This window comes from Lepidochelys kempii, chromosome 9 (genome assembly GCF_965140265.1).
Source record: "Lepidochelys kempii isolate rLepKem1 chromosome 9, rLepKem1.hap2, whole genome shotgun sequence".
Taxonomy (NCBI): domain Eukaryota; kingdom Metazoa; phylum Chordata; order Testudines; family Cheloniidae; genus Lepidochelys; species Lepidochelys kempii.
This window is the reverse complement of record NC_133264.1, coordinates 24,737,734-24,755,068: the sequence shown is the minus strand read 5'-3', so window position 1 is coordinate 24,755,068 and position 17,335 is coordinate 24,737,734. Positions and strand designations below refer to the sequence as shown.

The 17,335-nt window shown below is 40.0% G+C and overlaps 1 protein-coding gene across 2 annotated transcripts in view; it reads left to right on the top strand.

The window, feature by feature from the left end:
- Window positions 1–17,335, top strand: part of KCNAB1 (potassium voltage-gated channel subfamily A regulatory beta subunit 1) — a 234,984-nt gene that overhangs the window by 1,923 nt on the left and 215,726 nt on the right. The window contains exon 1 of one of the 2 annotated variants that reach the window (XM_073359610.1): window positions 2,802–3,193. The exons of the other annotated variant lie outside the window; for it this stretch is intronic. Coding sequence (XP_073215711.1) covers window positions 2,952–3,193 — 242 coding nt within the window. The 5' untranslated portion in view covers window positions 2,802–2,951. Of the gene's footprint in view, window positions 1–2,801; window positions 3,194–17,335 lie in introns of those variants that run through there. 2 annotated transcript variants of the gene reach the window in all.

The window sequence follows — 17,335 nt, the reverse complement described above, 5'->3', positions numbered from 1 at the left end:
AGCTAAGGAAAGTATTTTTTTTTTTGGCAACCTATTGAGCATGCTTGTATATTAAAAATGTATAATGCAGCTTGAATATTTAAACTACATTGGCATTGATTGCTAGTGATTCCCAGTGAGTCAAAGCAAGGAAAACTCACTTGAGTTGAGGCCAAGATGTATTGCTTGTATTTGCATTTCCAGCCCACCAAAAATCTGTTGGTTTAGACCAAGGAGTTTTGTTTGGGTCCTTGCAGAAGTAGGGTCTGATAGTGAAAGATCAGATGTAGAACCATGTTTGTGTCACCCAGGGACGCTCCGATGTAGTGTTTTGGTTTGGTCAATGCAGAGAGACATGCCAGTTGTAAAACTGTAATTTGGTTTTGAATTCTGAACCTCCCTCACCCAAAGTTTAGCAGTATCTGGATGTAGGGTTTGGTTCTAACCCGGGTATCTTCTTTATAGAAGCAATTTATTCGTAAACTGGATGTGAACTGGACTTCCACATTTTCAGCCTCCTTTTCTTTAAACTGAACTCTGAAAGCTATCTAATATACAGCTCCATGATAAATCTCTGCTATTTCTATTTAGGATAACCAGTTACATTGTGCTGCTACACTGAATTGCCATGAAAATATTTGTACATTTTTTTTACGTTACCTGGGTGGCAGTAAAAATAAGGTCAATTGCTAAATGATATATTTAGAAACCATCCCAGTGACTTCCCTAGATCATGATTATTTTAACTGCTGTGAAATCTAATTTCAGAGAATACAAAAGGATCAGATTGGTTCAACAAATTGCTTCCATGTACCAATCTCCAATGCCAATGTTAATACATGGAGCTCCAGGGAACAGGTTGTTTCCTAGTGTACCTTTCAGAGAGCAGGAAACAGAACTTACTGTTACTTGAATCTGAACCAGTTTTTATATGCAGATCTTAAAAATAGTTTAGGACATTATAAAAGATAACATAGAGTTGACTGAATGTGAATATATTTGAATATATTTGAATATATTCACTTGATGAAGCACTACAACTGGTGTTGACAAGGGCATCTGAATTCCTTAGGTCTTTGGTCACCCACAGTTTGCAGAGACAGAATAATTGGAGTCCTACACATTTCCATGCAAAAATCATCCTCTGTGACATTGAATTATAATCTTTTCAAATATGTTCTCTTCTGAGATCCGTCTGTTTATCTGCTTTGAAGGATTTGAGGATAAGCTGAATCCATGGTACATTAATCTTTTGATGATCTAATCATACTCTGTATTAGTGATTGAAAGAGAGTTGTAACAAAGGGCTGCAGAACTGTGATTCTGTGAGAAGTAACAGTATTCCTTCTTGCATTATACTGATTCATGCTCATTGAGCTGTTTATTTGGCTTGGGTGGCTAATCTGGGATGTCTATTAATTCTCTTGATATTTTATATTTATAGAGCACCTGAATTATATCTTAAACACATTACAAATGACATACAGTGGGTACCATTAAAAAGCTAACATTTATCTCTCTTTGGCACAAAGTGATGTCTGAGATACCAACAATTCTCTAGTCTTAAAACTAGAGAATTATCTGCTGATTTGTTTGAAAGTGTTGATTTTATTGGTGCAGGAGTGGGAGGAAAGTGGGGGTTTAAAGGCAACTCATGTTTGTATATATATACTGTCTAGGCTAGAGGGTGAAGGAAGGCAGTAAGACTGACAATTGATGTGTTGCATGCTACACAAAAATGCAGGGGAAAGAAAAATTTTGGCTACAGAAGCACGATGGAATTTTTACGGTTCACACAGAACAGACCGGGGCCTTGTGTTTACAGACCCTACTGTAAATCGTGCTATCCACATAATCTACAGAAAAACTGCATGGTACGCCGCTCTTCTCCCTCAGAAGTATGAAGAGCTGAATTAATACTGACAGGATTTCAGTCTGATTCCGAAGAATCTGGGTATAGCAAATCTGAGGCTTAAACCACTAAGCCAACCCCTTGGTTTACTTCCTCTAAAGGCAGAGCAACATGTCAACAGACACTGCACTTAGACTCATATGCAAATATTCTCATCTGGAGCCTGTCAGTACTATTCAAAGCTCCAGGCAAACTAAATCCCGAGGGAGCCGCCAGCTGCTGAATAGCCCACCCAGCTGCTGAGCTACCGCACCATTCCCTGTCCCTACCAGGCTAGCAGCAAAAGACCACTCTCAGACTGCCACCAGCCACAGTTGCACGTTAATTTACAGTCTATCCACGTCCAGAAAACGAAGTGTTTCAATCTTATGGAGAATTTGTATTTATTAAAATTATAGAAACGTTTTTGACATTTCTGACTCTTTGGCCCCTCCCCAGTTCTGCCATCATTTTCATAACGGTCAGGAACCCTGAATGGACCTTTTGATAATAGGAAAAGAAACTGACAGCCCAACTCACCAGATTTATGTGAGGCTATAATGTACTCTACAAGAAATTAAATTGCCTTGATGATTTGACTTGGGGACATTACAACATTTAAGTATCCTGCCCAAGGACTTAAATGCAAGTTCTCATGGGTTTTATTTATCAGCCTTGTACTGAATCCAGAACAAATATTTTTTCTTTGTCTAAATATAAGACATGGGAAACAGTTATCATTCTCTTCCCGGGGCAATACACAGTCCCTTTGAGTACTTGACCATGAGAGGTTTTAACTGATGGGGGAAAAAGGTCACTGATCCTGGCTAGGATCCATCTTAGGCACCAATTAAAATGAGCCAGTAGCAATAAGGTACAGAGTGACTGGGAGGAAAACTCTTTATAGTCCCATGGTTCTATCAGGCAAATATTACTAAGTTAAAGCTGCATCTCCTAATAGAAATATAATGGCAAGAGACTTGCATTACAAAAGAACATAGAGAAGCCAGAAAAGTGGAAACTACCAGTAATCTAAATCTCAAATGCTTTATTGGACTTTGAGAATCTTTTATCTTGGAATATGCATTTGTACAGACCTCCCTGCACGGAAATCCCACCCCACAAGCCAAGTGTGCTGAAATCCACTGAAGCACTGTTGAGGGGTAAAAGGCAAAGCACCACCCTTAAAGTCTGCCTTCCAGCAAGATGCTGGGCTGGAAGGCTAAGTGGAGCAGCAGAACTGAAACAACTAGAGAAGTTTTTGCATATGCATGGAGTGTCATTACATGAAACTGTCAAAGCTGGGACAGGAATGATATACAGGTACTTTCATATACTTGTTGTCAGATTATCTTCATAGTCCAGTACAATTACTAAGAAACAGCTGAAATGAGGGGAGGTCTGGCCCAATAAAACTCTTACAGCAAAGAATGACAATAAAATGGCTATAAATAGATTATATGTACATTATACATCATGTCTTAAAGAACGTATCTTTGCAGTGTTGTAGCCATGTTGGTCCCAGGATGTTAAGAGACTTGGTGGTTGTGGTAATATCTTTTAATGCACCACTTCTGTTGATGAAAGACAAGCTTTCTTGCTACACAGAACTTTTCTGGTCTGGGAAATGTACTTAATGTCGCAGCTAAATACAAATATATCTATTTATAAATGTCTTTGCTAGAACATATCTATAGTTCATTTACATAGTATATGTACCTTAAAATCTATCTGCCTGTTCATGCACGCTCTCGCGCATGCTCTCTCTCTCACACATGTTCATTGTCTAGAGTAAATGTACTCTGCATAATGTATAATCTAAATTCAGATCTTAATTTTCCTCAAGGAAATTTAACTTTTCTTGGCAAAACTAGGACAAATGACCAATACAATGAAAAACATGTAAGTAAAATGTTGATTCCAAGAAGTACGACACTTTACATTCTAGCCAATTGTTATTGAATGCATAATGCAGCATCTGTCTAAAACAGGCATATGTATAGAATTATGAAATTTGACTTTTTGTGTGTGCTAATTTGCAGCTTTTATTGAATTTGTTTATTGCATGCTTTTTAATGAATATATTGCAGGAGTAAACCTCACTTTAGATAGTCACTTGTTGAAGAAACACACTTTACCAATTCTTTAAAAAATAGTATTTGACGTTAAAAGGGAAGAGAATATTATTCCTTTTTGTCTGGATATGTTGAACTGTCCCTGAAAATTGGAGGGAAGGGGTGGGGGGAGAGGGACAGAAACTTAAGAGAAAAATTACCACAGACAACTATATACTCTAGATGATGCTACCAGTCTAGACTTGGACTCAGAAACCCACCAGCTAACACTGATTTTAAACAGTACACTTAATCTTTCTGTTGCTAGCCTTATTAATAGCACAGCACCAGTGCAGACAGAGCTATGGTTCATTATATTATCACTAGGGAACTGGGAAACAGATTGAAAGGTATATCTCACAAGTGGAGTCCAATTGGGAGAGTTTTTTTAAAGTACACAGGGATTTATTGTGACCTGTTAATGTTGTGGTTAGTATGTTGTCTTGCTTGCTGGTCCAATGGCACAGCCTTTTGGGTGAAAGTTGAGGGCCTGATATTGAATGCTTATTCATGTTGAGTAGTTCCTAACTCCATGAATATAGTCTCATTGACCTCAGTAGGACTAACCAAGGAGTAAGGTACGATTAACTGTAAATGTCAGAATCAGGCCCTTAGTGTCTCATCATTCAGATAGGGCTGATGGGGTGGGGTATGTATATCTTGCATGTTTCTTCCTTGACTAGTCATGTCTCTGTGCATTTTACAGTTCTTCATGGGCCAAATTATAAAAAGACTGTTTGTTTCCATATTTCATATAATGTGTTCTTAAACAGAGACTAACATTTAGTCAGGGGTATTTTTTTTGTAAAAAGTCATGGCCAGGTCATGGGCAATAAATAAAAATTCATGGCCCATGACCTGTCCGTGACTTTATGGAAAATATCCCTGACTAAAGTTTAGCTGCTCTGGGGGTGGGGGGCAGGGCTGGGGTGCCACTGCTCTGTGGGGGAGAGGGGGAGGGAAGATGGCTGGGGCTGCTGCTTGGGGAGGGGAGAGGGGTGCACCAGTCACTGTAGCTGTGGAAGTCACGGCGGTCCCAGAAAGTCATGACTTCTGTGACACTCTTAGTTTTTATCATGCTCAATCTTATCCTTCATCTCACATTCTCTAGTCAAAACATTCAGAAGTAATGTGCTAAACTGGGACATGGAAAAAACATAGAAAAGTGATTGCAAATAGATTTTTGGCAAATGTATTATTCTGTGCAACTTTGCAAACAGAAGCCAGAGAAAATGTGAAAAATCAAATCATCAATCTAAACGTTTACTGAAATTTAATCAGTAAGGATCCTGTATTGTCTTATGGCACTCCAGAATCTGCCTGGAATCCATCTGCATCTGGGAGAGACTTGAGCTAAAGTAAGCCTATATTAGCACTGGGTAAGCATGAGTGACCCAAGAACCTCTTAATGCCAGCTGGCAAGGGGGTGCAGGAGAGTTACAGGGATCTCTTTTGGATTTGGCATGTCATTCTAGTTAACCAAAGAGTGTCATGTGGGGTCTCAAAAGTCACACTGGTCACTGATACCATCGCAAAATGCATGCTCAGTTGTTGCATGAGGAGTTACATTTATACCGTGAACATTATATTCTTGGGACTTCTCACTAGAAAAGAGGGGAAAAAACGCTTTGCTGTCAGACAAACCTTTATCTAACAGGCTGTTTATAGGTAAACTAAGTATTGTATGTTTCACAAGGGGTCTTCTATCACCAGTCCAACTGAATGTAAATGAGGTATTGTGAGAACTTAAAAAAACAAAACAAAACAGGAAGAGAAAATGGGGGTGGGGAGGAAGGGGTATTTTGAGGTACATATCAAAGGTTTGCTCCACTATATTTTGGGGGGACAAAGAAGATACCTTACCAGTGTCATCCCTCACCTAGAAAGTAAATAAATGGACAATGAATTTGCTTCATGAAAGTGAGATCTCAAGCAGGCTTGGATGAAAATGCTGGAGAGAACTTTAGGTGAAAAGTTTTAACTTGTTAGTTGTGTTGTCTGATTTGGTTTTATTTGTAACCATTTATTTCCAATATTCTTAGTTGATGTCACCTGAATCGCTAATCTTTGATAAACTTTATTCTTGTTTTCACTATAAATCTATCGAAGTGCTATGGTGTTAAGCAAAGTGCTGGTCTTGAGTTGAATCTTAGAAGCCAGTGTGTGTTCTGTTTCTTTGGGAACACCAGGCCTGGTAATTCTGTGAGTGTTCAGTGGATAAGGGGCTGATCACAGCAGGGACACTCCGAGGACTTAGGCATTGGTGTATGATGATTGCTACCTACGCAGAGAGAGCAAGGCCTGCAGGAGCTGAAAGGCAGAGCTTGTGCTGCTGGAGGCTAGTGGTTTCAAGGAACTGATCCACAGCAAGTGCAGACGAGACTTTTTTACGCTAGAGGCAGGTGGTGGTGAGATGCCCCACAACCATGTATGCTCCTAGGGAGCACAATGAGATGCCACAGGCCTGCTTAGTGCTCCCCCCTTCTGCTTGTGCCTATGTATGCTGCAGTTGGCCATGCTGTCCAAAACCTATACATGCCACACTCCCCCATGGGTCCCTTGATGATTTTCCTGTACATTGAAGAGCAGCAGCAGGTATCAAGCAGTCATCTGTTCTGACCCTGGGCCCTGAGGCAGGACTAAGTCAGAACTGTTCCTGCCACTTGGGGCCGCCTGTCCACATATAGATTGTTCAGTTGTTTTTAATCTTCATGGGTGAAATTAATTCCAAGTGCAAATCTCTCTGAAAGCCCTTTGTACCCCACAAACTCCACTTACGCCAGATTTATACCTTATGACTTATATATGCTGCAAAAGACCTAGCTCTGCTCTTCTATATAGGGATGAAATGAACTGTTTGGAGAACATAAGGGTTTTCTTACAATCTAAGGCTCTGATTTGTACCCAAGAAATAGACCTGTGCAAAGGACAGGAAACTCTTTGATGTTACCATCACAGACCGGACCGTTCTTACCTGTACACAAAGCCCGCCCCTGCTCTGCCCCGCCCCCACTCCCCTGAAGACTGTGGCAGGTCTGGGCCTGCACTCACCAGCAGCAGGAGTACAGCGACCTGGCCCTAGCTGTGCCGCTGCGGGGTGGTTCCCCCTGCCCCCCAAGCCAAACCCCACCCCCCGGCGGGGGTGGGGAGGGGGCTGCATAAGGCCCCAGAATAGCTAGGGACGGCCCTGATCACAGATGTCTCCCTTGCATTCTTCTATAGGGCCATTTCCATCTAGTTCTCCTAGCTAATCAGCATTTATGTTGTTGGATTACTTGATTAAAGTTAGTTGGCTGTTTAAACTAAAGAGCAAAACTCAGGCCTTGTCTTATGTGCAACTTGCATATAAGTCTTAACTAAATCATTCTTTTCTTAAAACCCCCTGCTGTTTGACACTTAAATGGGTTTTAAGATTTCCTTGTATTGACTTAGCTTATATCCATTCCTTACAAATTTAAGCAAACTGGATACAAGGTGCTCTAAAACTGCTTTCTGAGAGTCCATGCAAGAGGGTTGCACAGATTTAACTAAACAGATTTCTAAACTGGTTAGGTTAAATGAGGGGAACGCTGTGTAGACAAGGTCTTGGGATCTTATTCTGCTGAAGTCCATGGCAAAACACCTATGGACTTCTATGGGGACAGAATTGGCATGCAGGAAAAAGGGGCTGAGGAAAAGGGTGAAATTCTGAGTTTCTTTCCTGGTCTTTTCTCTGGCAATGGGACTCTGAGTAACAACTGCCTAAAACCTAGAAGAAAAATTAGTGAAGACTTTAATAATTTCTGATTTAAAAACCCAAACTTTCTTAGGGAATAATCTAACTCCCACTGTGGGAGTTGGATCCCGTCCCTGCTGTTTCCTGCCCTTCTCCCATTGTTTTCTTCTCCCCGCTAATCATACTTACTCTAGTACATACAGATAAGAAAAGGACTGAGCTCCCTAAGCTGAGATGAGGAATCTGCACAGCTGAAGGAAAATACAATTCATAATTACTTGATTAAAAGTTAGTTTTTGCAGCCTAAGCATGAGGGGAACTTTTATAGTGAGCAATGAAATACTATAGGGAATTGGAAAAATAACCTATAACAATGTTTTTAGACACGTTACTAAAAACATCTAATAGGTCTGAATTTATTGACTATTTTGTGGTAAGCAGAGTGATAGTTTTGTTTATTTCAAAATGTCAAGTACATATCCTGCATTAAGTGATATTACAATTTTCAGACTGCTATGTGTCTACTGCTTGAAAATGAATGTTAAGTGGTTGACTTTACATTCCTTCCAAAGATCAATAAACTGTAGAATCTGCTTTAACCCTCTGCTGTTCATTGATCTTGGTGTCAAAGTGTGGAGATTTTGTTACCAAGGCACGTGCGCGTGATTAAGCCCTGCAAATATGGACAGGTCAGAACTTTTTGTGTGTGGCTGTTCCTTAAAGATGGGCTTGAGCCACAAAATTAGGATTCAAACTCCCCCAATTGGAGTCTTGCTCAAGTAAGACACTGCAAGATCAGGCCTTTAAACTCTAGGCTTGCCTCCCTCCCCCAAGTTAGCAAGCTGACTTTTGGTTCAACATTTATGTTACAATAATGCACAAACTGAAAAAAAAAATAGGACCAAAATAGTTCATTTCCATGCATCATCTAAGACTGCATCAGGAAGCATATAGTCCAAAATATCCACCAAAAACTATCCTACTGATCCACCAAATCCTCTGAAATACATACAGAAGCCAATAGTGCTACTGAAACCATAAGGAAACTTTCAGAACATAATTTTATCTTGAGCTCTTCTTGCCTATGGTTATTATGTTTGGGTTAGATTCTGATCTCATTCACATCAGTGTACAGTAAGAGAACCTTCTTTGTCTTCAGTGGATTCACCCTGAATGTACAGCAATATAAGTGACACCAGAATCTAGCTCAGCCTTTTCGTGTTGTGAAGATGTTGCTTGCATTAGAGAAGCAGAAAGCATGGGGAGGGCTGTGTGGGGGTGGTGATAGGGGCACTGATTAGGCTGTGTGGGGGTGGTGATGAGGGCACTGGTTAGGCTGGGAGAAAGAAGGTGGACTGAGGGAGGGGAAAATGAATACCTGAGTGACCTTTCCCATCTCTCCCCCTCCCCGCAAAAGTTTAATTTAACTGATTACATTTGACGTCAAACAGGGATAGTAAATAACTTTTTTCTGTACCCACAATAAAAGGAAAATGGCATTTCAAAATGTTTACTTTCCTTGGAGATTCCTTTTGCCTGAGACCAGGCAGAAAACTGTGAGGAAAATTGAAATAAGAGTATATTTTCTCTTATTTAAAGATGTCACACAGTTCTACTGTTCACTTGCCAGCCAGGGAAATGTGGTCTTTTTCAGAGACTGATTGCCCAGGAAGAGAAGCAAACCCAGGAAAGCCCATGTGATCTAAAAGCAGTATAAAGAGGCAACGCATCCAATGACAATAAAACAATGCCACATAAATGTGATAAACAGTTCCAGGAGTTGAATAGGGCTACTTTAAAAATAAGGAGCAGAATTTATCCCTGGTGTGAATCCATAAAATTTATTGGAGATACGCTGTCCATGTATTTTTTCCCCAAATGCACTGACTAACCAATTCTCTCCTACACTTCTCTCTTCATTGAGGAAAGTTCCTTTTAGCTCCTCCAAAGATTAGTCTTCCACCCTTTAAATAATTTATGATTTGAATTGGTTGGTTCAAGTATAAAATTTAAAGAAAAATGGCTTCCCCTTATTAGCTTTATTACTTCAACAATAATTCCCCACTTTTCATTTTGTCCTGCCATTTCATATATTGAACACTTTGCCTTTAAAAAAAAAAAAAGGGGGGGGAGTCAAGTGAATACCCCAGTTCCTGACCTGCTGGCAGTTTTAAAAACTATACAAGCAACTGACCAAAAGGCTGCAGCCATTTCATAGTCACATTTTGCTTCCAAAAATGCAGTTGTGGCTCGCTCTCAATTAAGTTTTTATTCCATTAGAGGTTATCCTCCAAATGCATGTTTTACATATACCCTGCTCATGGATGGATCTAGTTCCCACAAAGTTAACAAAATATTAGGCCAAAAATATGAAGACCTCTCTATCTCCGCCCCATGCCGTATAGAAAATATACCTAAAATAGAAGAGCCAGTTCTAGTCTGTGATTAGAGAGAAATTTTCTATAGGGGTTCCCAATACGAAAACTCACTCAGGGTTCCATTTATAACACCATAGAGCAAAGCCTCTGGAATTTGTAATTTTAAGGTTTATAGAAGATACACTGCATCTGTACCTTGTATACTTACACTAGTCAAACAGCATTTTGCTCAGTGATTGGGTTCTATGCCTGGCTCTGCCACTGGCTTGTCAAATTGGGGTCCTGCAGGGGTTAGTCCTAACATCTGGCACTAGTCAATATCTTCGTTAAGGACTTGGATAAGGGAGTGAAGAGTGTGCTCATAAAATCTGCAGATGATACCAAACTGGGAGGGGTTGCAAGCACTTTGGAGGACACAACTAGAATTCAAAATGACTTTGACAAATTGGAGAGTTAGAGAAAGGGCATTGGACCAAATATTGAAGCCTTTACTCAGGTGAAACTCTGTGCAGAGGGCTGGCATAAGGTCTATGCAATTCTCAAAATAGGGCTCAAGTAATGGATAGGCTTTATATTGGCTGTGTACACAGTGGCAAATTTCACCCATTCTGAAGGGCTGAATAAGGACTTTTTGGACCATTGGTTTGGAAGGGGAGAAAACTGCTCCTCCCATTGAGGATTTGGAGATGGTTTTTTAAATAGCTCTTGCTACTTTTTTTTCTGACTTGTATTCGATTTTGAGTTCTGCTAAGCTGAGATCTTTGCTGGGTTTGTGGTGACTTTTTGGAGCTTTTCTTTTTAGTGCTTTAATATGCTTGTTTACCTGCCAGATCTGTTTCCCAGATTTTTCATAGGGTCTAAACTCACTTAAGTTATCTTATCTCACTTAAGTAAAGGTAAGAAGAAAACCCTTTTGTTGTTAAAAGCTGTTTAATTTAGTATGGAAAGTAATGCATTTTTAATAAGGAACCCTCATTATATACCTATAAGCTGGTTTATTTATAAGGTGATTAGTCTTTTTTTCCTTTCATTGCCTTAACAAATGCAGCTTAGTTTAGCCTATATTGAACATCTGAAACTACACCACTGTTAATTTTGCTTCTGATAATAGTGTCCCTCTGAGATGGCTTTCAGTACATAGATCTAATTTCCTTATATGGCAGGGCTTTTATTACATATAGATTTCTTCTACATCGTTGTTGGTTTTAACCTTCTAAAGACTTAAACAATGTGGGCTGGAACTGAAATTGTATCAGATGCCAATTTAGTACGATCTGGTGTTTTTTCTAAACCTATGCGCATTCTGACTTTACAGGGTTAAGGTGGATAATGGGGCCATAGATTGACATAGTGCGAAACGTGCAGTTCCATGTGACATATGCAGTTCCTAAGTTTTTTACATATTACTATGAATTTACTTTTTATAAAATGCTTGTGAAGTCTAAAGCACATTGACCCTTAACTTAATCCTCACAACAGCCCTATGAAGTAGGGAGGCATTATCATCATCTCTATTTGGCAGATGAGGAAACTGAGGGAGAAAGGTTGAGTGAGCAGGCCAAGGTCCAAAAGGAATAATTGCAAGAACTAAGAAATGTTTGATCCTAAGCCTGCCTTGCTTGAGTAATTGCATGTTTATGCAGAGATGACCCATACCTGCTGATAGCGGGGAGAGGGGCCCAATTTAAAGGTTCGGCCACCCCCAGAACAGCTCAAGTCTGGCCTCTCCCTGCAGCTCCCAGCTGTTGCTCCTACCTCTCCTCACTGGGTGCAGCTAGCAGGCTCTGGTAGCTGTTGTACGGGGAGGGGGTCCAACTGCACCATGTAACCAAGCAGGGCCTACAAACCGTGGCAGAAATCTCAGGGGGCACGTGACCCCGTTTGTGCCCTCGCATGTTGCCTCTATGTTTACAACATAGGTTGACTACCCTACTTAATTTACATGGGCCATGGACCAGTGTAAAAACACACAATGGCCCTATCTGCCGAATGAGTCAGATGCCTTGTTATAGAAATGTAGGGCTGGAAATGACCTTGAGGTCATCTAGTCCAGCCCCTGTGCTGAAGCAGGACCAAGTATACCTAGTCCGTCCCTGATAGGTGTTTGTCTGACCTGTGCTTAAAAACCTCCAATGATGGAGATTCCACAACCTCCCTTGGAAGCCTATTGTAGAGCTTAACTGCCCTTATTGTTAAAGTTTTTCTTAATGTCTAATCTAAATCTCCCTTGCTGCAGACTGCTTGTCCTACCTTCTGTGGACATGGAGAACAATTGATCAGTCCTCTTTATAGCAGCTCTTAACATATTTTGAAGACTGTTGTCAGATTCCCGCTCTGGCATCTTTTCTCAAGACTAAAGTGTGTTTTGTTTTTTTTTTTTTAAACTTATAGGTCAGTTTTTCTAAACCTTTTATCATTTTTTGTTGCTCTCCTCTTCACTCTTTTTCCTTCTAATTTGTCCACATCTTTCCTAAAGTGTGGTGCACAGAACTGAACACAGCTGAGGCTTCACCATTGTCAAGTAGAGCAGGACAACTGCCTCCAATGACTGACTTGCAACACCCCTGTTAACGCATGCCAGAATATTAGCCTATTTCACAACTGCATCACATTGACTCTCATTCAATTTGTGATCCACTAAAATCCCCCAAATCCTTTTCAGCAGTACTACCACCTAAGCCTCCTGTTCCCATTTTGTATTTGTGCACTTCATTTTTTTCCTTCCTAAGTGTAGTACTATGCATTGTCTTTATGGAATTTCATCTTGTTGATTTCAGACCAATTCTCCAATTTGTTAAGGTTGTCTTGAATTCTAATCCTATCCTCCAGAATTCTTGCAGCCCCTCCCAGTTTGGTGTCCTCTGCAAATTTTATGGCATCTGCCCATTAAACTTCATGGCCTACTCAAAGAATATGTTCATCCTTATTCCATTCTTTCACAAGATTTTAAAGAATGAGTGCTAAATTTCTGTCCGTAAGTGCATATTTATGCACCTAAATAAATGGCCTGATTTTCAAAATATGAGCACCAACTAGCTCCTGTTGGCTTCAGTAGGAGTTATTTGCTGTTCACTGTTTTTTTTTTTTTAAAATGAAGCTGCATATTTGAGTGCTTAAATATGATTTTAGGATCCTAATGCTTGGATGCTGAGCTTGGATTTTCAAAGGAGTCTAAGGTTGTTGGACAACTCCCATTGAAATTCTTAAATTCCTTTGAAAATGCCAGCTTTTTCTTTTTTAATCGTAGTTCAACTACTTGGGTTTTGTCCAGGAAAATGAATGTCATTCTAGGGGAATTCAGAAAAACATTGGCAAAGTCCATTTTGTTTTTGCAGAGTATAAATTTTCTTTTCTCTTCCAAACTTTGCTTCAGTAACTCTCAAGAGAATTGGAGACTATAATTATTCAATTATTAAACCACAGTTCTCCTGTAGAAAGCATCCGACATCTACAAATATATATTGCTTTTCTTCAAGCTAATTAAACCAGGAAAATTAGATTTGTCACCATATAGTTGTACAAAAAAATATAGTAAATATTTTAAGTCCTAACATTTGTATTTCTTTATCAGATCAAAACAGTAAACTCCTCATGCTACAGAATTGGGGCACAAAAAGTCCATAGGTTGAACAGAAGTTAAGTATTTTTCAGTAATTGAATGGTTGACAATTGTAGAGGGTATATGAAGGTATAGGAATTCCATATTAGTGACTCTCTAGAATGAGTTGTAAATAGAGCTGGTCAGGGAATTTTTTGACAAAACATTTTTCATTGGAAAATACAGATTTGTCAAAATCAAAACTTTTGCAGAAACATCAGTTTTGATGAAACTTTATTCAGGACAGTTTCTCAGGTCCAGGATGGAATCTCTGATAAAAACCGAACAGAGAGACCCCCAACCCCAGAATAGCTAATAGCTCCATGATTAGGGCACTCACCTGGATTCTGGGAGACCCTAGTTCAAGTCTCCAGTCTACATCAAGGGACACAAATCTACCTTTCCTACATTCCAGGTGTGAATCCTAACTGCCAGACTATTGGCTACTCCGTGGTATGTCTCTTCCCCCCCCCCCCCCCACACTTTTTTTTTTTTTTTAAAAAGTCTTGGTATTGGCTCCATTGTAGAACAAAACCAAATGCCAAAATCTCAAGCTTTCTCAAAATACAATTCTTGCTTTCCAGCCAACCTTAATTGCAAATGTTACTGTTACATAGTGAAATTCACTCCTGACTCACACAGGCCCTGTTTTGAGGCTGAAGTGGGATTTAGCACAAGGGCTAGGCAGTACTTAACTCTAAAGAGAGGTGAATTTTACCCATTGTGAAAACAAACTGCTAAGGGCAGAGACAAATCAATGGCTGGATTTAAATGACTGTATCCCTACTGCAGTGTTACCACCCACATATACCACATTGTACAATAATGCTGAACATTGAATTGCAGAAGCAAGGGACTGCAGCCACTATTAAGTTTAAAGAAAAGATGAGCAATCATACTGCAATGACATCCAATAATGCTATATATTTTGGTACACCTACTAGAAGTGAGGGAGGGCCCACATGCTAAGGGGGTGTACTAAAGAGTGTTTCTATCTGTGACACTTGTATGTAAGTCTGCATACTAAAACTCTTCAGGAATGTTTACCTTGAAGAACAGACATTGATGTCAGAGTGTCTTTGGATGATTTTCTTTCTTTCCAAAATAATAAAGATGTCTTCAGTTCACACAGTGGACTATTCAGCACATGCTGGTGCAAACCCTTGGCACAGGTCTCAAATGACAACACTGTCAACTTGTAGAGACACAAAGAGGTTATAATCTCAGTTATGGGGTAGGACAGGAGGGCTGAGGGGGAACAGAAGAAGTTAAATCTGGGGCGTGCAAGGAGCTTTTCTGGCAGAGAGAAGTAAAATTTGTATTCTCATGGCAAAAGCTTTGCGGAATTTGGCCCAGTAGTTGCAAAACACTGTATTCCCCCTTTTTTTACGCTGTTACATTGTTACACAAAAATGATCAAATTGCTTTCATCAAATATCTGTAGTCCACCTAGCATTATTAGAGTGCCTAGCTGCTCTTCCCTGCAGTTAGAGATATGATGCAATTAAAGAGCTAGGAGACTGTCCCCAGATAGTTTCTCCTATTAACATCATAGTTTGTATAACGTGCATAGAAGCTGGCAGGACCTGGGGGAAGATCCTCCTAATAAAAGTTTATTTGGGGGGGAAATACCCTGAGAATAACTTGTTCTATCCTCACTGTTCTATTCTAATTTAAGTGAGACTAATTGAAATCAATGAAGAATTTGAAAGGCAAACAAAACATCAGAACAGCAAGACATGATATATGTTGAGCTAAAAGAAATTCAGGAAAAGCCAGAGGGGCCTCCTGCCAACTGTCCTTGATTGCAAAGGATGGATTATATCAATTGTAAAGAAATTCATAAGGGTCTTGTGATGCAGAGCAGGGAAGTATCCAAAATGTTCAAATGTGGTGAAGCAGCTGGAGGGATTTTTCAAAAGCAGCTATGTTCATCTTTAGGCTCCTAAATACTTTAAAGATCTGGCCTTCCCTGTTGATCTTGTTAGCAACATTAATAGATATTCCACCTATTCCCCACCCAATCTTAGCCTTGATTTAGCTAAGAAATTCCAAAAGAAACCAGTACTCAGCTTTGCAGTTTACTGATTTACTCAAAAGGGTGGGTCAACATGCTTGAATTAAATAAGAACTATTTTGATGTGTAAAAGTTTTTGGTTTTTTTTTGATCAGTGTAATATGCAAACCATTAAGCTGTGTCTTGCAACCTTAACTGTACAATTAAAAACTGGAAGTGTGAAAGCTAAGATTCTTACAATGTAAACTGCAACATTGCACATATGTAGTATTCTCTAATGCCGCTTTTCTTATTTAATATTTAACTACATATTTTTATGTAAGACATAATCTCTCCCAGAGCTCCTCTTAAGGCAGGAAGATTTTGCACCAACTCCTACGCAATGGTATGTCTTAATGACACTGTCCTAGGGGTGCATTGCCCCATGAGGAGCCCTATCAAAGATCAGAGCGTGAAGTCATTTCCCTGTTGGAATCAATGGACATTTTGCCATTTCTTTCAATAGGAGCCAGGATTTCACCTAGAGGGTCCCCCCCTTGCTCTAATGGAGAAGTAACTTAACACTCCTGTACAAGATGTATCTTACTTTCCTATTCACTTCTGCTGGTCAACACCTTTGAGGCTTGTGCAGAACCAAGGCGCCACCCACTTCCTGCCCTTGTTTTGCCCTTTTCTGGCCCACTTGTCTGGGAGAGAGTAGTGGGCACACAGCCCAATGTTCTCCCCCCTCATACCGGAGCCATGAGGGGGGGAGAGAAAACGGGACACTAATGCTGTTATGTAGGTACCTGGCAGTCTAACTCCCCTGTACAGCTGCACGCATTTTTAAAACACAGTTGGCCCCCGGAAGGCAAGGCACTGTAGAAACACGCATGAAAATATGATCCCTGCCTCAAAGATCTCTCGGCTATTAACAAGTGACGGATCAGTACTTTGTTTTCTTTTATTGGTGGTATTTTATCTATTTAGTTTTACAGTGCTCATAGTGCTCGGCCCTTTGCTTTGGCTTTGAGATACTAACCTCAGTTCTCAAACTGCTTCACCTTGCACACTGTATTTTACCACAGAGGGACTTATGCTTTAGGTGACAGAAAGAATGGGAAACCTGCTCTTTACCCTCAGCCTCCTAATTATGTCAGTCAGAAATTTAAATGCTGCTAACAGGCTGCAATAGTGTGATGGATTAAGAAATCAGCAGCAACCCTGAAATACATTAGATGCCTTCTTAAGAAGTAACTGTAATGAAAGATTCCATGGGCCTGAGTCACCGCTCATGTCAGATTTAAACTGCTGTATCTCTGCTGACTCCTGATTTACATCAGCGTAGGTAAGAGAAGAGTCAATCCCAGTGTCTCTTTTCCTGAGAGAATGACTTGATTACAATTGTCCTACCACGATTGGTTGAAAAGATTACTGGGGCTGGTTAAACAGCATTTCTTTGTTCTGAAAAATAAAAGTACACATAGAGATTAAAACAAATACAATTAGAATGAAAAATTCAAGGGACGATAATATTGCAAAAGGATAGGATTTGTTTTTAATTTCATGTACAAACTAGTTTTTGCAGTTTTACTTAGCAACAAAGCCGTGTGGGGCCCCAGGTAGTTCCCCTGCTTGCTATCCAATAATGCTGGTCCTGACTT